Source organism: Plecotus auritus (assembly GCF_963455305.1).
Source record: "Plecotus auritus genome assembly, chromosome: X".
In the NCBI taxonomy this organism is placed as follows: Eukaryota; Metazoa; Chordata; class Mammalia; order Chiroptera; family Vespertilionidae; genus Plecotus; species Plecotus auritus.
In genome coordinates this window covers 84300992-84327477 of record NC_137784.1, presented here as the reverse complement: position 1 = coordinate 84327477, position 26486 = coordinate 84300992, and the positions used below count along the sequence as shown (strand labels likewise).

Sequence of the window (26486 nt, the reverse complement as noted above, 5' to 3'; positions counted from 1 at the left end):
TACAAATTTATAAATATTAGATATAAATAACAATCAAAAAAGGCATAAACCACCTGGCTGGTGTGGCTCAGTGGTTGAGCACTGATCTACGAACCAGGAGGTTAGGGTTCAATTCTCAGTCAGGGCGCATGCCTGGGTTGCTGGCTTAATCCCCAGTAGGGGGTGTGCAGGAGGCAGCTGATCGATGTTTCTCTCTCATCAATGTTTTTATCTCTCTATCCCTCTCCCTTCCTCTGGCTCTAAAATAAATAAAAAACATATTTTTAAAAAGGCACAAAGCATTGTCAGTGTGACTACTCTCAATACTGCTTGCCACAAATTACAGAAGAGAATATGTATACTATTCTGAGTATTGCTGTCCTCACCAGCATCATAAATTTTACCTAAGTTACATCGACTTTTCCGAAGCATGACAAGAGGAAACTCTCCACCCACTTCTTGCCCTTTCATCCTATCTAGATCTTCCTTAAAGCTTGGCTTATATATTTAGGCCCTATTTAGTAGTGGTAATCTCACTCATTTACATATTTTATTTTTCTGGAAATTCTAAGAGAAGTTAAATCACATAACAAGCAGGCAATGGGAATAAAACAATTTACTGGAGCTGACATTTTAACATCCACATGAGGAGGTAGGGCTTTAAAAACAGGTACTTAGAGTTGCACATAAATATTATATGGCCCAACAACTTTGGAATTCTATCCACTGAACATAAATGAAAGACTAAGAATTTCCAAGACAGGACTGCAAACAAGTGCTTCAGTCCATTAACCACAAAAACGAACACTGGCACAAAATCTGATACTGGATTAAATATTCATGGCCTTCAGTCTAAATGCTTAGTTCAGGTTTTTGATCATTCCTTCTGACTTCATGGTACACTGAAGTTCCTTTTTTAGGAACTGTTAGTCTGGTTTTTTGTTGTTGTTATTTATTTTAATTTTGGTGTTGTTGTGTTTTTTTTTAACCAGGCTTAGAATTAGCCCTGTGTTAAGGGCTGGATGGCAATTTGTAGTGGCCAGGGCCAAACTTTTTCTTTAGAGTACTGAGTGTGCAAACATATACTACTGTCCTCCACAAAGATCTCCCACCCACAGAGATCTACTCAGACACCTCCACCCATATCTACACAGAGACACATTGAACCTTCCCATTGCTGTACACATAAATATGCAAATAAGCACAAATGTTAATTGTAGCACACCTACACAAGTACTCACATACTTAAAAGAAGAGGTGGAAAAAATCATGGCAAAGATATGTAGTGTGTAATGTGTCACTGAAAGAGGAAATAGAGTAATGTTTCCCTGGATGTACTACTGGTGTAGTGAGCTATAGGCCAACTCCCCCAGAACTGGCCAGACACAAGCAGATTTATACAACAGATGAAATAGGTTCCAGTGAGAACTTGTGGGTGAGTAGGTTCTTCCTCATGACAACCTAAAGTTAACTCACTTTTCATATAAGAAAAGTGACCCATTTTACTAGTGAACTTGCTACCCACATAACAGTATATAAAGACACAAAGTTGTGTAAGGGATATTTCCCAGATTCCTTACCTTGAGTTTCTCAAATCGATCATTCAGGGACGCAACCTGATGGTCTCGGTGACGCCCCACTAGTTTGCATAAGGCACAGATCAATTGGTCATCAGATACACAATACATGTTCACTTTCTCATTCTCATGGTCCAGGCAGGTGATCCCTCGAAGATGTGTGTCTGGCACTGGTTCCACCAGGCGGTGGCTGGTGAAAGGCTTCTTGTTGGGGTGCGTGGCCCTCAGGCAACGATCACAGTAGGAGACCTCACAGGTGATGCATGTTTTCACTGCATCTCTGGGTGGGTCCTGTTCACAGAACTGGCAAGCAATTCGTTCACTAGACATGGTGGTACTGGGCCTATAAGTCCTCTCCCGGCGGCTCTCACTTGGGGAATTGGGCCCACTGACTGAAGCCTTCTGAAAGCGGTCAATAATGTTCTGCAGAGTCACATTCCTCTTGAGGCCGTCCAGGCCCCGGTGGTTCAGTGAGATAACATATCTGCATGTAGGACACTGGAAAGCAGTAATGGGTTCAATGGATTCACCAGAGCTGCAGCTGGAGACCAAGATGCGGTGGGCACAGCTAAAGCAGAGGCTATGAGCACAAGGGAGCAGAAGGGGATCTTCAAACAACTCTAGGCAGATTGGGCAGGTCAATTCAGACTCCAGGGTTTCCATCTTTAGTGAAAATAATCCTGCTGAGACATTAAGAACCACAGAGGCTGGGCTTTCACCTGCAAGGAACACAAAGCAAGAGTAATTAAGCATTTCCAAGGGAAAAGTGAATGTAGTATAATTCTTCACTAACCAATGGAGACTTTACATACTGGATTCCCTGGGGATGCTGGAGTTAACAGGAAAACGATTCAGGAATTAATCAGAAAGCCTTTCTCCCTGCTTCAAACCTTGTTTTTGACAAATGCCTCAATTTATTTTCCTGCACTAATAAATAGAACCTAGTGGATACCTCTGAATCCTAGTTTACTGATTAACGTTAGTATTCAGGCTCACAACACTGGCATATATCATTCTCTCACATATTCTCCACTGACATTTCTTGTCCTCAACTATGACAAGCCTGAGGCCCTGAAAAATTCTCAATCTCCATTTTCCAATATTGTTCTCTATTTTACCTTAAGGTAAAATATAGGGGCTGCTCCTATTTCACATCTAGTGGAAGGAGAACAAGGCCATATTTCAAACTAACTCACTAGTTCTTGAAATGATTCCATTCTAAGAGCCTGCATAAAAAGAAGAGAAAGCTTCAGAAAAATGTAGTTCTTGATTGCAGGATAATAAGTTCTTAAGAGTGTGGACCTGAATTACTTCCTACAAACACATATGGAAATTTCTGTTTTGTCCCATTTCTAGTATACTGAGGTACTAGAGCCAAAATATTATAGTTTTCACTTACACTTTCTTCCTTCACCTTCAGAAAAGTCTTCATTTCGTCAAATTAAATGAGCAATGATTTCAACTTTTCAACTTACTCAGCAATAGTTGCAGATCAATAATGAAGACATATTACCTTGTGGCTTCAGTTGGTTTTAACTCCTGCTGAACTGAACTAGCACAGGTCTACTATGAAGCTCACCTCCCCCTGTGTCTTTTCATACTTCCTAAAACATAACAAGATGCAAATCAAGACCTAGATATAAATTAGCAAAGTGTGGAGCCAGAAGTTTTCAGATCTGGTAATCTTCATTTTAGTGTGCATCAGATAAAAGAAGTCACCCAACTAAAAAGAAACTAAGCTCTTGGTCAATCTATCTCTTCTTTTCACAGGCACTTCTGAGCTGAACATATAGATACTTGTTACCATAGGTTTTCCATTAATTAAAATCAACACACAAAAATATTCTAAGCTAGCCTTAACTAAGGAACAATGTAAAATATCTTATTGACTAAAAGTGTTAATCCTATTTATCCTTTTGCTTTTGAAAAACTTTTTGTTCATCATCTCACTATCATTGGAGACACTTATCAGGGCATGTGAATTTGATTCTGCCATTTACATTTGTTCAGATTTGGTCATCTATCAGAGATACCCACATAACCTTCTCACAGGATACTTAAACACTGAGTACAATTATACCTTCTGCAAATGTACAATAGATGTATTCCTAAAAGCTGTTTCTAAATCAAACCTTTTAAGTACACTGAAATAACTATTTTACAGAAATATATAGGCCACTGGTGTAAAAGTGAAGAATCTTTTTGTAAAATGGTCACTCTCAGTTGGTTTGGTAAGTTCAAATGTTTGTATAACCACTTTTTAAAAAAATGAGACTTGTGGTATTCTTTTTTATGATTTACAAGTGCTTGAAAATTGTTGGTTAGTATTCTGTAACATAACATCTATCAGCATCCACATATAGAGATAAAGTAAAACAATTAAAATGTACATATACTGTAGAATCTTAGAATTGGAAGATACTTTGGAGATGATTTCAACTTCCACTCAAGGCAGGAGTATTGCTTTTGATAGCTTCATTGTTCAATTCAACATATCCATAAGTGAGATTGTTATACTCCCCTCCCTGAAACACACACACACACACACACACACACACACACACACACACACACACACCTGTTCCTTTTCCAGTTTTTTCTATCTAGTGAATATCACCATCCAAGCCTAGAAAACTAGGACTTCTCACATTTACATGTTTATCACTTCAAACACCAGTAGCTTCCAGAACATTCTGTTTTCTTTCATTTACTTATTTGCATCTCCAGCTAACTCTCCATGCTCCTTGAGGGCATCAACTATTTCATATTTTTATTCAAAGCATGGAGCTTCATACACACTAGGTATCAATCATTGTTAAATAAAGAATCCCTTAAAGTTGAAGTTAGAAAGGGACCTAGCATTTATAGAGCACCTCCTATATTCTGAGTCCTGTGTTAAGCACTTCACACACATTATTTCATGAAATTATATGAAGAAGCCTGTGAGGAATGTATTACTACTATATATGTATTACTAGAGGCCTGGTGCATGAATGTGTGCACCAGTGGTGTCCTTTGGCCTGGCCTGCGGGATTGGGCTGAAACCAGCTCTCCAACATCCCCCGAGGGGTCCTGGATTGTGAGAGGGTGCAGGACAGGCCAAGGGATCCCACTGGTGCACGATTGGGCTGGGGAGAGACGTGGGAGGTTGGCCAGCTGGGGATGGACTGCGGGAGAGCTCTAGGGCATGTCTGGCCCATCTCGCTCAGTCCCAATCAGCTGGACCCCAGAAGCAACCTAACCTACCAGCTGGAGTGTCTACCCCCTGGTGGTCAGTGCACATCACAGCGAGCGGTTGAGCAGCCTTAGCATATTATTAGCATATTGCGCTTTGATTGGTTGAATGGACGACCAGTCATCCAGACACTTAGCATATTAGGCTTTTATTATATAGGATAGTTAGGAATTTGGGGCTCAGCATTGTTAAGTAAATCAACCAGGAACATACATACCCAGAGCACTATGTCACCATGCCTGTGCTCTTTTCCCTACACTTCTATTTGAATCATCTCACCTCCTTCACTGAACTTTATCTTGACTATTTACAAGAGGGTTTCTAAATAGCATATTTCCGTTTCTATTTTTGTCTCTGTGTCACTCAGAGTTTATCTGAATCTGCCTCTCATTCCAAGTCTCTTCCAAAATTGTATCTCTTTCTTGTAGGCCTATCCCCATCTCACACTGCATTTCTATTACTGTCTCTTCCAGAACTACATGTCTGCATTCCTCAAAATCTGTGTTGGAAGCTACCTGGGAGGATCAAGTACAGCCTCTTACCAAAATGACAATTGGACAGGAGCATTTCTGAAAGACATGTTTATGTTTTGAAAACTATATAAAACAAATACCACAAGTATTCTAAGTCTTAGAATGGTGTTGTATAAATTCTGTACTGAGAAAAAGCTCATTGAATTTTTCTAGAATCCTAAAAATTGTTCCCATATAAGTGTGACACTTGAATCTCACCATGAAATTAAGCTTGGGAAAGTATAGTATGGGTCAGGATTGCCTTAAATAAGATCAAAATAAGATTTTTAACCAGGGATTGCTGAATCTTCTAGAACTGTTTGAAAAATGTTATGTGTATGTCATATTGTCCAGGGTCATACTTGTTTGAAAGTAGCAAAGCTAAGATTCAGACCCAGAATACAACTGAGAGTTCAGAAATAAACATATATTTATGGTCAATTGACTTTTGACAAGAGTTCTAAAACCATTCAATAGGGGAAATCATCTTTTTAAAAAAAAAATGATGCTGGGACAAATAGATATCCACATGCAAAAGAATAAAGTTAGAGCCCTACCTCACACCGTACATAAAAGTTAACTCAAAATAGATCAATGATCCTATATAATGAAGAGGTAGTATGCAAATTGACCATCACTCCAATACACAAGATGGCCGTCCCATGTGGTCAAAGATGGCCACCCCATGTAGACACAAGATGGCTGCCACAAGATGGCCGACAGGGGAGGGCAGTTGTGGGCAATCAGGCCAGCAGGGGATGGCAATTGGGAGGGACCAGGCCTGCAGGGGAGGGCATTTGGGGGTGATCAGGACAGCAGGGGAGGGCAGTTGGGGGCGACAAGGGCAGCAGGGGAGAGCAGTTAGGGGTGACCAGGCTGGCAGAGGAGGGCAATTAGGGGTAACCGGGCCAGAAGGGGAGGGCAGTTAGAGGCGACCAGGCCTGTAGAGGAGAGCAGTTAGGGGCAACCAGGCCGGCAGGGGAGGGCAGTTGGGGGGGACCAGTCCTGCAGGGGAGGGCATTTGGAAGGGAGGGCCTGCAGGGGAGGTCAGTTGGGGGGGACCAGTCCTGCAGGGGAGGGCATTTGGGAGGGACAAGGCCTGCAGGGGAGGGTAGTTGGGGGGGACCAGGCCTGCAGGGGAGGGCAGTTGGGGGGGACCAGGCCGGCAGGGGATAGCAGTTAGGGGCAACCAGGCTGGCAAGGGAGAGAAGTCAGGGGTGATCAGGCCAGCAAGGGAGGGCAGTTGGGGGTGACCAGGCCTGCAGGGGAGGACAGTTAGGGGCAATCGGGCTGGCAGGGGAGTGGTTAGGGGGTGATCAGGCTGGCAGGCAGAAGTGGTTAGGGACAATTAGGCAGGCAGGCAGGCAAGCAGTTGGAAGCCAGCAGTCCTGGATTGTGAGAGGGATGTCTGACTGCCCGTGGGATCGGGCCTAAAGAGGCAGTTGGACATCCCTCGAGGGGTCCCGATTGGAGAAGGTGCAGGCTGGGCTGAGGGCCAACCCCCTCCCCATGCACTAATTTCATGCACTGGGCCTCTAGTCTAATGAAGAGGTAGTATGCAAATTGACCATCACTCCAATACACAAGATGGCCGCCCCAAGATGGCAACACCATAATTGCAGAAACTATGAAACTCTTGGAAGGAAACATAGGTATAAATCTTTGTGAACTTAGGTTAGGCAAGAGTTTCTTAGATGACACCAACTGCACAAACAACTAAAGGAAAAACAGATAAATCAGACTTCAAAATTAAATATTTCTGTACTATAAATGATACCATCAACAAAGTTAAAAGACAACTCATATAATGAGAAAAAAGTATTTGCAGATCATATATGTAATGTGGACCTAGTATCTAGAAATATGCATAACTCTTACAACTCAACAATAAAAAGACAAAAAATTTTAAAATGGACAAGGATTTGAATAGATATTTCTTAAAAGAAGATATGAAAATGATCAATAGGGATATGAAAAGATACTAAACATCATTAGCCATTAGGGAAATACAAATCAAAACCACATTGAGATACCACTTCATACTCACTAAAATGGCTATAATACTACTTCACACCCACTAGGATAGCTATAAGTTTTAAAATATAGCAAATGTCAACCAGGATGTGGGGAAAATGAAACCCTCATACATTGTTGATGAGAATGTAAAATGATCCAGCTGCTTTGACAAATAGTTTGGCAGTTCCTCAACAGGTTAAATGTAAAGTTACCATATGATCCAGAAAAATTGAAGACATATTCAAAAACCAGTACACACAATGTTCACTGCAGCATCTATAATAATAAAAGTGTAATATGTTAATTAGACCAGACAGCCGAACAACTTTCCAGACGTCCTTCTAGACGACCTTCTGGATGAAGCTGGGGCCTTGAGGACTGAGGCAAGCTGCTGCGGCTGTGAGGGCCGAGCCCCTTGCACGAATTTTGTGCATCGGGCCTCGGGCTTCTAGTTATTTATAATATCCAAATGATGGGGAGTCTGGACTCTCGGGCGGAGACTCGGGAGCTGGGGAAGGCAGAGGTCTGAAGGTGCGCGCGTGCCAGTGCGCACAAAGGCTTCGGAGGTTGCCACAGGCTTTCCCTAGTGGAAGGGAGTCGGAGGCTCCTGACTGCACTGAGCCCCAGTTCTGACTGCACTGGACCCCAGTTCCAGGCGAGGCCCTGGGGACCCACGCTCTTGTGGGGGGAATCTGGACTCTCGGGCGGAGACTCAAGAGCCAGGGAAGGTGGAGGACTGAAGGCGCGCGCGTGCCAGTGCGCACAAAGGCTGCGGAGGTTGCCACAGGCTTTCCCTAGTGGAAGGGAATCGGAGGCTCCTGACTGCACTGGGCCCCAGTTCTGACTGCACTGAACCCCAGTTCCAGGCAAGCCCCTGGGGACCCAAGCTCTTGTGGGTGGAGTCTGGACTCTCGGGCGGAGACTCGGGAGCTGGGGAAGGCAGAGGTCTGAAGGCGCGCAAGGGCAAGGCTGACGGGAAGCCAAGACTGTCTGCTCCACCCTGAGACTCCACCTCATCCAAGCTGAGCACAGAGGCTATTGCAATTTGGCAAGTCTAATCCTATGAGGCTGTCTCCACACCGAACTTCTCCCAGCATAGACACAGCTGATCCTTACAGCCAACTGGCCTGGAGGTCAATTCCTCCCAGTGATACCAACAACAATCAAGACTTAATTACAACAAAGCTGTACACACAGTCCACAAAGGGGTGCACCAAGGGTGTCCACCTCAGGTTAACTGGGGAGGCAGACCCACTGGGCCATATTGGAAACCTAGCACACAAATCTACCTTACCAACTCAGGGAAGCAGTGAAAATGTGGCGTCCAAGAATCAGATCACAAACGAAAGAAATGGAGGAAAACAAACGACTGGATATAGAATTCAAAACCACGGTTACAAGGCTTTTCAAGAATATCCTAGAAAAGGCCGATAAATATAACGAGACCCTCGAAGATATGAAAAAGGACCAACTAGAAATTAAACATACACTGACTGAAATAAAAAATATTATACAGAGACCCAAAAACAGACAAGAGGAACACAAAAATCAAGTCAAAGAATTGAAACACAAAGAAGCAAAAAACACTCAACCGAAAAAGCAAAAAGCAAAAAAAAAAATACAAAAAGTTGAAGATAGTGTAAGAAGACTCTGGGACAACTTCAAGCATACCAACATCAGAATTATGGGGGTGCCAGAAGAGAGAGAGCAATACTGAAAACCTATTTGAAGAAATAATGACTGAAAACTTCCCCCACCTGATGAAAGAAATAGATTTACAAGTCCAGGAAGCGCACAGAACCCCAAACAAAAGGAATCCAAAGAGGACCACACCAAGACACATCATAATTAAAATGCCAAGAGCAAAAGACAAAGAGAGAATATTAAAAGCAGCAAGAGAAAAACAGTTAGTTACCTACAAGGGAGCACCCATACGACTGTCAGCTGATTTCTCAACAGAAACTATGCAGGCCAGACAAGCCTACTGCAAAAAACAAGAAACAATGGTAATAAATTACCTAACCCAACAACTCAAAGAGTTAGAAAAAGAGCAACAAGAAAAGCCCAGTGTAAGCAGAAGGAAGGAAATAATAAAGATCATAGTGGAGATAAACGACATGGAGACCAAAGAAACAATACAAAAGATCAACAAAACCAAGAGTTGGTTCTTTGAAAGGATAAACAAGATTGATGAACCTCTAGCCAGGCTCACCAAGAAGCAAAGAGAGAGGACCCAAATAAACAAAATCAGAAATGAAAGAGGTGAAATAACAACAGATCCCGCCGAAATACAAAGGATTGTTAAAAAATACTACGAACAACTCTATTCCAACAAACTGGACAACCTGGAGGAAATGGACATATTCCTAGAAATATATAACCTTCCAAAACTCAATCAGGAAGAATCTAAACAGCTGAATATGCCAGTAACTATGGAAGAAATTGAAGCAGTCATCAAAGAGCTTCCGGCAAACAAAAGCCCGGGGCCAGATGGCTTCACAAGGGAGTTTAACCAAATATTCAAGGAAGAACTAAAACCTATCCTCCTCAGACTATTCCAAAAAATTCAAGAGGAAGGAACACTTCCAAGCTCCTTCTATGAAGCCAGCATCACCCTAATACCAAAACCAGATAAAGACAACACAATGAAGGAGAATTACAGGCCAATATCCCTCATGAATGTAGATGCCAAAATCCTCAACAAAATTCTAGCAAATCGGATCCAGCAGTACATCAGAAAGATCATACACCATGACCAAGTAGGGTTTATCCCAGGAATGCAAGGATGCTACAATATCCGCCAATCAATAAATGTGATACATCACATCAACAAATTGAGAGATAAAAATCACATAGTCATATCAATTGATGCAGAAAAAGCATTGACAAAATCCAACACCCTTTCTTGATAAAAACTCTCAACAAGGTGGGAATAGAAGGATCATACCTCAACATAATAAAAGCTATATATGATAAACCCACAGCTAACATCATACTCAATGGGCAAAAATTAAAACCATTTCCCCTAAGAACAGGGACAAGACAGGGATGCCCACTCTCACCACTCCTGTTCGACATAGTACTGGAAGTATTAGCCATTGCAATTAGACAAGAAGAAGAAATAAAAGGCATCCAAATTGGAAAAGAAGAAGTAAAGCTGTCCTTATTTGCAGATGACATGATGTTGTACATAAAAAACCCGAAAGACTCCATCAAAAAAATAACAGACTTAATAAATGAATTCGGCAATGTAGCAGGATACAAAATTAACACCAAGAAATCTATGGCACTTCTATACACCAACAGTGAACTTACAGAAAGAGAGACTAAAAAAGCAATCCCATTTTCCATCGCACCAAAAAAATTAAGATACTTAGGAATAAACCTAACCAAGGAGGTAAAAGACCTATACGCGGAAAACTACACGACACTGAAAAAAGACATAGAGGAAGATGTAAACAGATGGAAGAACATACCATGTTCATGGATTGGTAGAATCAACATCATTAAAATGTCCATACTACCCAAAGCAATCTATAGATTCAATGCACTCCCCATTAAAATACCAACGGCATATTTCACAGACCTAGAAAGAACTCTCCAAAAATTCATCTGGAATAAAAAAAGACCTAGAACAGCCATAGCAATCCTGAGAAAGAAGAATAAAGTAGGAGGAATCTCAATACCAGATTTCAAGCTGTATTACAAAGCCACTGTCCTCAAAACAGCCTGGTATTGGCACAAAAACAGACATATAGATCAATGGAATAGAATAGAGAATCCAAATATCAACCCAAACCAATATGCGCAATTAATATTTGACAAAGGAGGCATGAGCATACAATGGAGTCAAGACAGTCTCTTCAATAAATGGTGTTGGGAAAATTGGACAGATACATGCAAAAAAATGAAACTAGATCACCAACTTACACCATACACAAAAATAAACTCAAAATGGATCAAAGACTTAAACATACGACGAAAAACCATAAAAATACTAGAGGAATCCACAGGCAGCAAAATCTCAGACATATGCCAAAAGAACTTTTTCACTGATACTGCCCCTAGGGCAATGGAAGCCAAAGAGAAAATAAACAAATGGGACTACATCAAAATAAAAAGCTTTTGCACAGCAAAAGAAACCATCAACAAAACAACAAGAAAACCCACTGTATGGGAGAACATATTTGCAAATGTTATCACTGATAAAGGTTTAATCTCCAACATCTACAGGCAGCTTATACAACTTAATAAAAGGAAGATAAATGATCCAATAAAAAAATGGGCAACGGACCTAAATAGAATCTTTTCAAAAGAAGACAGAAGGAAGGCCAAGAGACACATGAAAACATGCTCAAAGTCACTAATTATCCGAGAGATGCAAATCAAAACGACAATGCGATACCATCTCACACCTGTCAGAATGGCTATCATCAACAAATCAACAAACGACAAGTGTTGGCGAGGATGCAGAGAAAAAGGAACCCTCGTGCACTGCTGGTGGGAATGTAGACTGGTGCAGCCACTGTGGAGAACAGTATGGAGTTTCCTCAAAAAACTGAAAATGGAACTCCCATTTGACCCAGTAATCCCTAGGAACTCCTAGGAATATATCCTAAGAAACTAGAAACACCAATGAGAAAGTATATATGCACCCCTATGTTCATAGCAGCACAATTTACAATAGCTAAGATTTGGAAACAGCCTAGGTGCCCGTCAGCAGATGACTGGATCAGAAAACTATGGTACATCTACACAATGGAATACTATGCTGCCATAAAAAAGAAGGAATTACTACCATTTGTAGGCACCTGGATGGAATTAGAGAACATTATGCTAAGTGAAATAAGCCAGTCAACGAAAGAAAAATACCACATGATCTCACTCATTTGGGGATAATGAAAAACATTATAAACTGATGAACAAAAAGATAGATACAGAGGCAGTAAAGCATCAAACAGACTGTCAAATTACAGCGGTAAGGTTAGGGAGAGGTGGGGGAAATAAGAGATCAACTGAAGGACTTATATACATGCATATAAGAGTAACCAATGGATGCAAAACATTGGGGGGTGAGGGCATGTATGGGAGTGGGGTGGGGGGGGCAATGGTAAGATATGTACACATATAATACCTTAATAAAAAAAATAAAAATAAATAAAATAAAATTTAAAGTTATCAAGACTGCATTATAAAATTTACAAAAGCCTCTATTAATCCAAAAAGGGGGGATAGTAGGGTAATATCATGTAAGGAAAAATATCCTATAAGTAAATTACATCTAGAAAATTTTTACTTTACAAAATTAATTTTCATTCATAATGCTAACAGCAAGACACCCATGAAAAACACACATGGTGTCTAAATAAGACAAAGGAAAATCGTTTGGGCAAAAATAAAAAGGATCCCAAATCAATTATATAGAAAAGATTCCTTTATTAACTTTTGGTCGAGAATATGTTTGTATATTTTCAGAAAACAACTCCAAGACCATGTGGATTCCTGCAACAGAGAGGAATTGACAGGTCTGCTCCAACCACGAAGACAAGAGGAGAAACAGTCCAGAGATGGAAGACGCTGATGATGCCTTGCCACACTAGCAGTCAGCAGCTGTGCGACGCAGCAGGTTGCCTAGGACCAAACCAGAGAGGGTCGGACCTGCATTGCCACCATGTGCCCACCATCCAGATATCATTGCTGACATGAACGCATAAGGAACTGTTTGATATTGAAACGGGGACTCAAACATTTTTTGTTATTATATGTTTATTTCTAGTCTGCAGAGGCAAGATTTTTTAAAGGAAAGAAATGGGGGGAAAAATAGATACAGAGGCAAAGAAGCATTGAACAGACTGTCAAACTACAGCGGGAAGGCAGGGGACGTTGCGGGGGGAGGGGGGGGCCTGTAAGAGATCAACCGAAGGACTTGTACGCATGCATATAAACATAACCAATGGATACAAGACACTGTGGGGGAGGGGGGCAGGTAAAGGCATGTACTGGGGGGAAGGGGAGGCCGGGGGGAGGTCAATGGGGAAAAAAAGAAAAGGAGACATATGTACTACTATTTGTAATACTTCAAACAATTAAAAAAAATCCAAATGATGGAAACAACCCAAATATCCATCAAGTGATGAATGGATAAACAAATGTGGTATAGCATATAATAAAATAGTATTCAGCAAGGAAAAGGAATGAAGTATTGATATGCGCTACAAAATGGATGAACTTTGAGAACATTATTTTAACTGAAAGAATCCAGTCACAAAGGGCCTCAAATTGTATGATTCCATTCATATGAGATATCCAGAATAGGCAAATCCATAGGAACAGAAAATAGATTAGTGGTTGCCAAAGGCTGGGGGGTTGGTGAGATCAAGAATTGGTATGAGGTTTCTTTTGGGGATGATGAAATGTTCAGAAATTAGATAGTGGTGATGGTTGCATAACTTTGTGAATATACTAAAAACAAATGAATTGTACACTTTAAAATGGTGAATATTATGATAGTGAATATATCTCAATTTTAAAAAGTTTCAAACACAGGTCTGACCCCAGAGTGTGAACAGTTAACCACTGTAATATACTGTCAACTACATAATTATGTAGTATTTCTAAACTCTCTTGGATTGCTTTCTCCTTTCAATTGTTTTTCTAGGTAAGTGATTCCCTATCTAGGTTTTGTAATATCCTGGGATATCTTAAATGATCAATGGGTGTTATAAAATCCTCATTTCCCAATTGTATTAATTTAAAAAATATGAAACTTCTAAAATATTTTACTCCTATATCACAAAATATTTTTAGGAAGTAAGGGGGTATGGTATGACAAAAATAAAACAGTAGCAGAGTGTTGCAACTTTAAAAATTTGTTAATCACCAACCTATGTAGAATTAGAGTTTGCTAAGAATAAAGACAGGATGTGAACCTGATAGGATGCGATGCAATGACAGGTAATCATGAAGCATTTTCCAGAAAACACAATGGTTTGTCATAAAAATGCATTGATAAAATGTCTGGAAGAGCAGAACAATTGCCATAATAAAAAACAAATGTCCACGTCCACATACACTTATTTGTTCCCCTCCATATCATTTAGTTGATTTCAGTCATTAAATAAGTATGTTCATGTATTTGCCCTTGCTCTATTATAAAATTGTTTATCCATGGCTTATCTTCACCCCCCCCCCAAAAAAAAAACACACCCTGATGAGAATAAACTATAAGAAGGTATAAGGCTGTGTGAGTAGGCAGAAATAGAAAAGAGGAGTTTAAAAGCCGATGATTAAGAAAAAAATAATACATTCTACATTACAAAATGAAAAGACTGATTTCAGCATCACCCTTCAAATCCAGCATTTAGTTAACTCTGATCAGAGAGAGAACTTGTGATCTGCAGAGCATGGCTCTGGGTTTTCACTACCTCCCCGAGGAGCCATGGTTTTCCCCTTCTTCAGAGAAAAGCCATGAGTATGAAACCAAGCCTGACCTCTGGGCTTTAGAATGAGGACTGAGCTGAATTGTAGGATTTGTTTAAAAAACAAATTAATATAGCCCTATCCGGTCTTGCTCAGTGATTAGAGTGTAGACCTGCAGACTGAAGGGTCTCAGGTTCAATTCGGTTCAAGGCATTTACCTGGTTGTCTGGTCAGGCACAGTGGGAGGCAACCAGTCAATCTCTCTCTTTCACATCGATGTTTCTCTCTGTGTGCCTTTCCTCCTCCCTTCCACTCTCTAAAAATCAATGGGAAAAAATATCCTCAGGTGAGGATTAACAAAAAACATACATACAAATTGATATAAAATAAACAGTCTTTAGGATATTAACATTAATGTCCTATGAACTCTTCCTTAAGTACATCTACACAATGGAATACTACGCTGCAGTAAAAAAGGAATTCTTACCATTTGCAACAGCATGGATGGAACTGGAGAGCATTATGCTAAGAGAAATAAGCCAGTCAGAGAAAGATAAATATCACATGATCTCACTCATTTGTGGAATATAATGAACAACATAAACTGATGAACAAAAACAGATCCAGAGACAGAGAAGCATCAATCAGACTGTCAAACCTCGAGGGAAGGTACGGGAGAATGGGAGTAAGGGGGAGAGATCAAACAAAGGACTTGTATGCATGCATATAAACCTAACCAATGGACACAGACACCAGGGGGTTGAAGGCATGAGTGGGGGGTGGAGGGGCAATGGGGGGTAAGGACACATATATAATAACTTAATCAATAAAGAAAAACAAACAAACCAAAAAAAAAAACAAAAGAAAAATACGCTAGAAACTGTCTCCTTGTCTTGGGGAATGAGCAAATAAGTACTGGCTCCGTCTGATGTTTCCTTAACTGTAAAATGTCATTAAAGTTGGACTAGAATCACGATGATCTTTAAGTTGCTTTCCTGGTCTGACATCCTTTTATTACAGAGATCTTGCTATCTGTATCACATAGAAAAGACACCTTGGATTATTGAAAACTGGCCCCTCAAAACACAACTCTTATTTATTAGTGTGACTAGAAAGGCTGACAAACAATGGGCATCATCATGAGAGGAACTGAAATAAACAAAATGCATTCATTTTTTGGCTAAAGCCAAGGTGATGAAGGGGAGTGGCTGGCTTTGCCTGCTGTATGTACCTAAAGAAAGATGTAATGGGTATTCCAGAAGACAAATAAATGGGAGGGGAGTCACATAGGAGTATAAATGAGTAAGAACACCTTTTGGAACTGAAAAAGAATAAAAATCCTAGAATACTATTAACAGGGGAAAAAACTCTTGAAACTCAAAAAAGATCATTTGGGAACATAAAAGGCAACCAATGCATAGAATTCTCATCCTAAAAGGATAAAGACTGAAAATAGAAACCCCCAAAAAGAGGCTAGGTGGTCAGTAAGCATAAATAACAATAAGAATCATCTTACATCTATGTACCATTTTATACTTTTCAAATAGTTCCAAAGCAATTATCTCATTTGATCCTCATAATAAAGCCTGGTTGTAGTCCTGACTCTAAGCTGAATTAGCTGAGTGATTTCAGGTAAGACGTTTAAACTGTTTGGGCCATAGCCTCCTCACCTGTCAAATTACAGCTACCTGCCCTACCCATCTCACAAGCTCTTGTGAGGATCAGATGAGGATAAAATAATTTGCGTTAAAAATATAGTCTCATCATATATTCAGATTACTGATATGAAATGCATTATTAAGGAAAACAGTAATTTTTATTATTTGGAAAAACAAATTTTATTACCATTTATAATAAATATAAATGTCCTACCATTTATTTTATTTTACTTTATTTCTTTTTTATTGAATTTACTAAAGGCCTGGTGCATGAAATTCATGCACGGGTAGGGTCCGTAGACCTGGCCGGTGATCAGGAACGATCTGTGAGGCAACTGGCAGGATGATCGGGGGGGCCCCTGCTGGCACCCGCCTTGGCTGGCTTGGCACTACCTGCTTGCCAGCCCTACCCCCCGCCGCCACCGCTGGTTGCCTCCCTCTACAGGACAACCAGCGGGGCGATCAGGGAGCCCCTGCTGGCTCTGGCCTTGGCTGGCCTGGGGCCTGCAGGATGGGGGCAGCTCCTGTGTTGAGTGTCTGCCCCCTGGTGGTCAGTGCACGTCATAGCCACCGGTCGTTCCGCCATTTGATCAATTTGCATATTAGGCTTTTATTATATAGGATTGGGTGACATTGGTTAATATAATTTTATAGGTTTCAGATATACAATTTTATAATATATAATCTGTATATTGTATTAGGTGTTCACCACCCCAAGCCAAGTCTCCTTTGAAAATTCCTCCGAAACACATAGTTGACATATAGAGGATATCAGACTCCGCCACAAGTTTTCTGGAGGACTATGAATCTGATTGTGATATTCATTATACTCATATGTCTTTCCTGTTAGACTTGAGTTCCCTAAGGCAGGAACTGTCTCTCTTCTTTTCTCTTAAGCTTTATCATGCTCAGAGAGAGCTCAGGACTGGAGGTTGATTACCAACTGACAAAGAGTGCCAGAGTCACTTCCCATCTAATAGGTTATTAAAGCCTACTTAATATTTTATAGTATGTGGATTCAATGATATTTTCTTTACAATAATTAGCTCATAAATCCAATTATTGGTTATTTTATATAGTATAGTCATCAAAGACATTAAAATGAATATCACAATAGCAGAACTAAAAGTCCTAAATCTGCTACAACTGCAAAAGATATAATCTGAGTAACCAAGAAACGGATTTGCCAAGGTAACACATAATTGTCAGGAATCCTAAGTACAATTCATAATACCTTTATCTTAATGCAGATAGCACTGGCAATTGCAAGGTTCAGGAACAAATGGAGAACAAATTTAATTTAACTACTGCTACCAGTACAGCTTTCCACCTATTCTAGGGCTGTTTTCCCAAACGCTGTTATCCAATGAAATATCTGTAAATGTTTAAATGTGCAGTGGCACACCTGAATGGACAGGCACCTCTACATCCACAGAATAAAATTGGCAATATATGTATATAGGGCATGCTATTGAATGTTAGGCTGAGAGGACCCCAAGTTCAGGACAGAAACAAGGGACAGAGAACAAAAGCCTATTTCAAATGAAACTTCTATTCCCCTAGGAACCACATGAATCCTAGCAACACTGAACAAAGGGCTATAGACGAAGCAATCGAGGATTCTGGACCATAGACCATTTTTCTATCTCTGGGCTGTATATATTCAGATATTTCACTGTCCTGCATTAGCATTATCTACCATGCCAAAACATTAACCCAGCAAATTGTAAATAATGGTATTTTCTGTTACAGGAGGATTTTACATTGTATAATGAGTTTGTTATCCGATCATTTGGTCTCTGTAAGAGGAAGACCCAGAGACTGGGGACATTGTTCTGTTCATCAACTATAGGAGTCTGACCTGCAGGAAAAGAGGCTGAGACAAAGCCCAAGGTCAGGTAGTCAGAGCTCTGCAGAGAGATAGGAACCCAAGTAGGACAAGCCTTACTAAGGATATTTCACTAACCCATTTAGGTTGAACCAACACGCTAGTGTGCCTTCAGGTAAACCCCACATGGAGAAGGGAGTGGTGGGATGTTGGCACATTATTCAAAATCCCTCCACCTTCCATATTTTAAACATATGGTGGTTTTAGCAGCTTATAGGATTTCTAAGGAAAATGACGAAGCTGGGAAATTGGCTTTTGAAAAAATGATGCCTGCCTATGGCCATGTAGAATGCAAAGATGAAAAACAACAAACGTAGAAATAGCCACAGACCTCCAGTGCTCACAGAAGATATTAAACAGACTTTTGCTTTAAGAAAAATGAAGAAACATATATTGATTCTTGGGAAAGAGAAAAAATAAAAAGGGGACTAGCAGCCTGCACAGGGGGATAACTGGATATATACTGAGTAGCCAGATTATTATGATCTCTAAATATATATATATATATATATATATATATATATATATATATATATATATTAGAGGGGCCCGGTGCATGAATTCGTGCATGGGTGGGGTCCGGCCAGCCTGGCCAGGAGGAGGGGACATGGGCGGTTGGCCGGCCTGCCTGTTGGTTGAACTCCTGGTCGAGGGGACAATTTGCATATTAGCCTTTTATTATATAGGATATACACTGAGTGGCCAGATTATTATGCGTTCAGAGATCATAATAATCTGGCCACTCAGTGTAAATGTCTAGTCTCAGGGGGTGGAGGGTGAGAAGAGATAGAGGAGAGTATAGGTGGGATAGATGGTGATGGATGGAGACTTGATTTAGGGTGATGAAAATACCATACAGTGTACAGATGATGTGTTGTAGAATTATGCACCTGAAACCTGTATAATTTTGTTAACTAGTGTCACTCCAATAAGTTCAATAAAAAGGAAAAAATAAAGAAATTCAACAAACTGGGAAAAAAGGTAGATACTATTATTATTATCATTTTATAGTAGATGAGGAATCTGAGGCTCAGAGAAGTTAAGAAATTTGCCCAAAGCCTCATAGCTAATAGGGATACTTGTTAGCATTATTCAATACAATGGCTGAGAAACACTTTTCTAGTCTGTTCTCCACCCTGCTCAGTGATTAATTCAATGCTTTTGGAGAGACTGGAAATACAGACCTTAGTGCAATAATGCCTTGGTCCCAAACTTTTAATCATCAAAAAGTGAAAAACTGTGAGCTTTCCTGATCTATCATATGTCCAGTATCAATATGTTACATGTCGTATTTTGATGATTCAAGGCTCTAAGTCAAGATATTCAGTTTAAGTAAGGAGTTATTTTGCAAACACACTGCCTCATATTCCCCTTTGCGGAGAAGACAAAATCTTAGTGCTAAATGGAAATGCAGCACAACTAGCCTCCACTAGCACCCAAACCCCATTGCCTAATAGCTAAGGAGTTACCAAAATCCATACTGAGTGACAGCCCTGGCTGGTTTGGCTCAGTGGACTGAGCATGCGCCTGTGGACTAGAGGGTCCTGGGTTCAATTCCGGTCAAGGGCACATGCCCAGGTTGCGGGCTCAATCCCCAGTGTGGGGTGTGCAGAGGGCAGCCAATTAGTGATTCTCTCTCATCATTGATGTTTCAATCTCTCTCTCCCTCTCCCTTCCTCTCTGAAATCAATAGAATATATTTTTTAAAAAAAAGACTGAATGATAGACACACATGATGCCAAGCAGGTACCTCTTAGAAGAGCCATTTGAGACGCATTCTGTGACTCAGCCCTGTCTTTACCTTCTTTTAGGGAGCTGTGTCTCAGTTGGAAAAGAGAGAACCGGAGTGCCAAGGAATACAGTAAAAAGAAGACATTCTCACCTCTTCACCAAGCCAATGAGGTTTGGTGAATGGTAAAGATATACTCCTCCTGCAGTTTCCTTCTCAACTGTCATGGTGTCAGCAGATTTTATGGGAGGAGAGAGAGGAGGGACTGGATAGGCTCACTACCCAGAGCAATTTTTAGATGCAATTATGAGACTCCATTGGCACTGCTTAGAATCTGCAAGTTGGAGCAGGTTGTCCTGCACCTAAAGAGAAGGGATTAACTAAACCAACTTCATCTAAATCAGTTTGCACTGTTCAGATGATACGTTTGTGTAGCAATCAAGTCACTCTGATTTGTGGCAGTACTTCCCAGGGGGTGGCCATGCAAGGCATAACATGCAAGATGAGAAGTCTAGTAGTCAGGAAAGTAAACCAGAGAAACAATTGCCCCTTCATGTCCTTAGCCTCTACTGTACCCCTCACAGCCCCTCCCTGTCCTAATCCTGGAGCTGCAAGTAAAGAGGTAGGCCTCAAACAAGCAGGAGGCCAAAATACTAAGCCAAGGCTGGGGCCTCCACCCAGTCAGCAGAGGTCTCTTCATATTGTAGACACTTAATAAATATTATTGACTCAACTCTGCTAGATCCTAATCATGCTTATATAGCCATACCTAAAATTATTTATGCCACTTTTCAGTAGAAATTAACTAACTGCCTCCATAAAAGCAAAAACAAAAAAATAGGGGGTGAGGTTATGTTTTCAGATCAGCCTGACTCAGATTGTTAGGTTGGAGTACATTAGATATGATTTAAGCCTTGACTTAAAGTAATCACCATTACTCTGTATATCTAGTTTTATGTATGTTTCATTCAGTTGTTTGTGCATTAGGGGAGGAAAACAGACTTAGGGCCTAAGTATGGTAATAGATTTGGCTCCCGGGGGTGCTAATAATGGCAAGTTAAGGTTTCCAGAAACTAGGGTTCCTACTTATACCCAATCTATTATACCAATAAAAAGGTAAATGAAGCACTTCCTTTGAAAAGTGTAATGCTGAGGGTTTATAGAACCCTTCCATCTTCACAAGACCAAGAGAAAGCTCACAATAACTAGTACACAATATTATGCATTTTATACAACTGCATCAACTATGAAAGAAAGGTCAGAAGAATGTCCTAAGGCCATAGAGACAATGCAATATCAGATTTGGGATGAATTTTCTGATCGTCTGGGCCCCTAGACCCATATTTCAACCACATAAATCTAGTTGTAAGGAACAATCAGAAAAAACATAATTCACATCATATATTTGTATTAAGTTAATTGATTGGGCAGGAATATATAAAAATAGTAGACTGTTTCTCCCTCAGGGCATGATGAGTAGAGAGGGTTGGAAGGATGTGAGGGTTAGGGGTAGAGTGGGAAGTAGGGGAGGGACTCTCTCTCTTCAGCATTTCCCTTCCATTGGAACATGACCAGATAAGTGATTAGAGTACTGGGAGGCAAAAAAATGGGGTTAAAGGCAGCCCTTTGGCCCAACCTGGGAATCAGAGGAATCAACCCTCCCACAGTATTTGTCTATTTATGTAGTTTCTAATACATTCTTTTATAAAGGTTCCTCCTCGGAGACACACAACCATCACTCAACACATTCCCCACTCAGAAATCCTGAAAAAGACAAACTGGTTGAAGAGCAAGAGGCTGAATGGCTGGGAAGCTGGGAGTACACAGGTTGATGGAGGGAAGGGTGTGCGGGATGAGTAGGTTCTGGTGGGAGATTTGGGTAGGCAGGTAGATGTGTGATAAGATAGAAGGAAGTTGAGTGCAAAGGTGGGTTGGGGAGTGTGAGAGCAACAGTGAAGAACTCAAGGACCCCAGGATTCCAAATTACTGCTCTGAGAAAACTCTCCAAGAAATAATGTGCTACACACAAAGTGCTAAGTAACCTAAACCTTATCATCACCAAAAAGGTTTCTGTAATCCACTCCAGTTATTTACTTAATTCTTACAAGCCAGAAATGGAAAAACACCATCTCTCGGAGAGTCAGTCACAGTCTGTCGAGTGTACATATGTAAGTTTCCCCTCTCCCCCACTGAGCTGGTCTCAGAGCTAGGCCAGAAATAAGGAACCGCCCAGAGACTTGAGGATCGCTCCCCTGGCAAAAAAGAAATTAAGTTTCGCTGGGCCTCTTTGCAGGCAGGGTGTCCACAGCATCTCTGGCTGCCACAGCAGCCACCCCTGGCAGACTGCCGGTCGAGGGGCGCCACCCGGGCTGAGGAGGCTGCCGGCCACCGGAGCGTGGGAAGGCGCTCGTGGGAAGGAGCCGCTCTACTGGCCGCGTCAGGCCAGGCCGGGCTGCGCGGGAGGCCTCGGACCGCCCCCGCCCTTACCCCGGAGTGCAAACTCCGTCCCAGGAGGGCAGCAGTGACTAGCACCCAGGCCCCAACAGCGCAACGGGATGCCAGAGCTGGGCTGGCGCCCCTGCCGCCGCCTCGAGCTTCCCTGACCCCATAGCCCTGCCCAGCCGAGCCCAGGAACCCTTGGCCCGCGCCGGGCCCCGGCGACACCTGAGAGGCGGCCAGAGCTGGGGCGCGCGTGCGGGGGTGCTCGGCCCCCCGAGGACCGTGGCGAAGGGGCGCATTTTACCCAGAGCGTTCCCGCGTGCCTGCCATCTCCTCAGCGCGCCCTAGAGCGCAGGGCGCTCGCCTGCTTCCGCCGGGAGCTGGTTCTGGCTCCTGCGAGAGCTCCCGGGCCACCGCTGCCGCTACCGCCGCCCCTGTAGGCCGCCGCCCGCCTTCGCCTTTGCCGCTGCCGCCGCGCAGCAGCTGGGATCCGCCCGCCTGCGCGCCCCGCCAGGGACAGCAAGGCGGTTGCGATGCTCCCGTGCCTGGGTCTCCGAAGCCAAACTTAAGTTTTCACCACCTCAATCCAGGGGCAGCACCATGACACCAAGGCAGCACCACACTGTCATTTCCGCCGCAGCAGAGAAAAAAAAGCAATTCCTTCGAAAAGGGGGTGGGGTGGGGGCAAACAGGGCTGGGATTGAGGGAGCACTGGGAAGGGCCCCAGCAGCAGGGGCACTTGGCCACCTTCCCGACCTCACCTTCCGATGCCCCCTCTTCTCCCAGTAGCCCCTCCTCTGGAGGCGCATTTACTTGTTTTCTCCCTGGGTAGTAGTGACCCAAGAAACCTGAGCAAGCAAAAGCAGCGGGTGGGTGGGGTTAGGGTTACTACTGTACCTACCAGCTGATTCCAGAAGCCTTTTCTCCAGCGCCCTGTCATCTTGAAGGAAGACACACCGAGAGGGGCAGAGCTGGGCGTGTGTCCGCGCGCGTGTGCGTGCGCGCGCGCGCGCGCGCGCGCGTGCGTGTGTGTGTGTGTGTGTGTGTGTGTGTGTGTGTGAACAAGAAGGAGAGAGAGAGAGGGAGAGAGAGAGAGAGAGAGACTGGGTGAAGAATGTGTGTGAAATGCAGAAAGCAGATTATGGCCAAACTCTTCTTCCACCCACCAACTCCCTGGTCCCACAAACCCTCAGGTTAGAAAAAAGAAAAGGTCCTTGCAAGCGGCAATGAGATGAGAACGTCAGTCCACAGCACAGGTCCTCTGATGAAACTGCTCTATGCAAAGTTAACTACAGAGTAAAGCAAAAATAGTGGAGGAGACAGAAAAGGGCAGACAATTGAAGGAAACCCAACCCCTCTTTCTTTTTACAAAGGGAGAATGGCTGTGTTTTATTGGCCATGGTAAAAAACTGTGGGGATGAATTAAAGCCATCAAATTAAAGTAAAAAGTAGGGTTTCATTTGCACATTCAAATCCTTGATGGACAAAACAATAGGGTCCTTACTAAAGAGGACAATAGAACAGATGCCAGCTATCCAGGTATCCAATGTCTCTAAGAAGCTAATTGGTTAATCTAGAACCCAGAAGCCTTCATTGGTATGAAGTACCTCTTGGCTGACCTGTCATTGGCTCAGAGACCACCTCCCCCACTTACAAGGAGGATTCCAAAGAGAAGAAACAGGTGGCCCAGAGGAGATTATCTTCCAAACTTGTGGGAGAGAGGGGGATGAAGGGGAAAAAGCTAGAAAATGGAAGGAAGCATCCCCTCTCACATAGGCCTCTCATTACTGCACATGCAAACAAGTCCAGAAAAATTAAGGTAACTCTGGGTGTATCCCACCAGAGAAGCAGTAGTAATTAGGCAACACCCCTTTTAAACAATGTGCTAGAGAGCACTGAGATGGAAAGGAAGGCAAAAATCACAACCAGGCTATCCTGATGAAAGTCTGGCCCTAAGAGAGGTAAAAGCTAGAGTCACACCAAAAGCACAGCCAAGGGAAGCAAAAATAGACAGGTGGGACTACATCAAACTTGAAAACTGTGCAGCAAAAGAATCAACAAACTAAAAAGGCAAGAATGGAGAGAAAATATTTGCAAGCCTTATATCTGATAAAGCGTTAATATCCAGAATATATAAACAACTCCTACAAACCAATAACAAAACAATAAATAACCCAGTTAAAAAAATGGGCAATGGAGTTGAATAGATATTTCTCCAAAGAAGAGATAGATATACAAATGACCAAAAAGCATATGAAGAGATGCTCAACATCACTGATCATCAGGGAAATGCAAATCAAAACCACAATGAGATATCACCTCACACCTATCAAAATGGCCATTATTAAGAAGTGAACCAAAACAAAAAGAAAATGTGTTAACAAGGATGTGGAAAAATTGGAACCCTTGTATACTGTTGATGGGAATGTAAAATGGTGCAGCCACTATGGAAAAAATTCAGGAGTCCAGAGGTTCCTCAAAATATTAAAAATATAACTAACATAGGATTCAGTAGTCTTAATTCTGGAAGTATATTTGAAAGAATTGAAAGCAGACTCTCAAAGATATATTTGCACTCCCATGTTCATTGCAACATTTTTCACAATAGCCAAGTTGGAAGCAACATAAATGTCCACTAACAGATGAGTAGATAAAGAAAATGTGGCATATACATAAAGGGGAATGTGGCATATGATGAGGATGATGCTTGATGATAATACACTAAGTAAAATAAGCCAGTCACAGAAGGATAAATACTGCATGATCCTACTTATAGGACATATCTAAAGTGGTCAAACTCATAAAAACAGAATGTAGAATAATGTTTGTCAGGGGCCAGGGGGAGGAGAGGCAGGGAGTTGTTTTCCGTGGGTGTAGAGTTTCAGTCGTGCAGGGTTTGGTGGAAGGGTTCTGAGGAATCTGTTGCACAACAAGATGCATGTGATCAACAATATTGTACTGTATACTTTAAATTGTTGGGAGGGTGAGTTTTATGCTATGTGTTCTTTGCAAAAATAAAAATTATTTTTTAGAATGTTAGTGGGGCAGAAGTAAGCTGATCCTAGCATAGCAGAGGAATGGATAAAGAAGAATTATAAATATATGCATGTTATATATATATATATATATATATATATATATATATATATGTGTGTGTGTGTGTATCTTACCTAGTAAAAGAGAAACATGCAAATTAACCATCACTCTGCTACGCCCACAGCCAATCAGAGAGAGTATGCAAATTAACCCAACAAAGATGGAGGTTAATTTGCATATGCAGGCATGGAGTGGAGCGGAGTGAAGCCTGCCATGGGGCGGTGGAGGGAGCTACTGTAGTGGTACTTCAGACAGAAGCGAGGACTTGCGGCTCCAGGCAGCCCGGGAGCGAGGAGGTGCCAGCTCTCGGGCAGCCAGGGAGCGGGGACTTGCCGGCTCCGGACAGCCAGGGAGCGGGGACTTGCTGGCTCCCAGGCGGCTGGGAGTGAAGCCAGGGGAAGGAAGGCCTATTCTTGCACGAATGTTGTGCAACGGGCCTCTAGTATATATATATATATATATATATATATATATATATATATATACACACACATATATATATATATATATATATATATACACACACACACACACACACACACACATATATATATATATATATATATATATATATATATATATATACACATACATACATACATACATACTAGTGGCCTGGTGCACGAAATTCATGCACATTAAAAGGGAATTAATTAGAGGAAATATTTTAATATTGCCATTTGCCCTTTCTCTATAATAGAAGTGTCAGAGATGAAATAAAACTACTAAAATGTATATGAAAATCTTCCTCCTGCCAGAGTTTGGGGTGCACCATGGGAACCAGAGTCAAGTCCCCGCCCACCCACGTGTGCCTCGAAATCGTGCGAGACCCATACCTGGCTGGCTCCACCCCCATTAGGCTAGATCCAGACCTGGCTGGCCCCACCCCCATCAAGCCCCACCGGGTGGGGGGCGCAACTTCAGGTCACCTGGCCCAG

At 41.9% G+C, this 26486-nt stretch overlaps 1 protein-coding gene across 3 annotated transcripts in view; it reads right to left on the bottom strand.

Annotated features, from left to right (window-relative positions):
- Positions 1-23457, bottom strand: part of MID2 (midline 2) — a 137773-nt gene extending 114316 nt beyond the window's left edge. For 2 of the 3 annotated variants that reach the window (XM_080653575.1, XM_080653577.1), the window contains exons 1-2: positions 23354-23457; positions 1560-2275 (exon numbers count right to left, since the gene is read on the bottom strand). In XM_080653575.1, the coding sequence (XP_080509701.1) occupies positions 1560-2219 (660 nt within the window). In that variant the 5' untranslated portion in view covers positions 2220-2275; positions 23354-23457. Of the gene's footprint in view, positions 1-1559; positions 2276-22756; positions 23091-23353 lie in introns of those variants that run through there. The other variant, XM_080653576.1, reaches the window with a different exon arrangement.
- Between the last annotated feature and the right edge of the window lie 3029 nt (positions 23458-26486).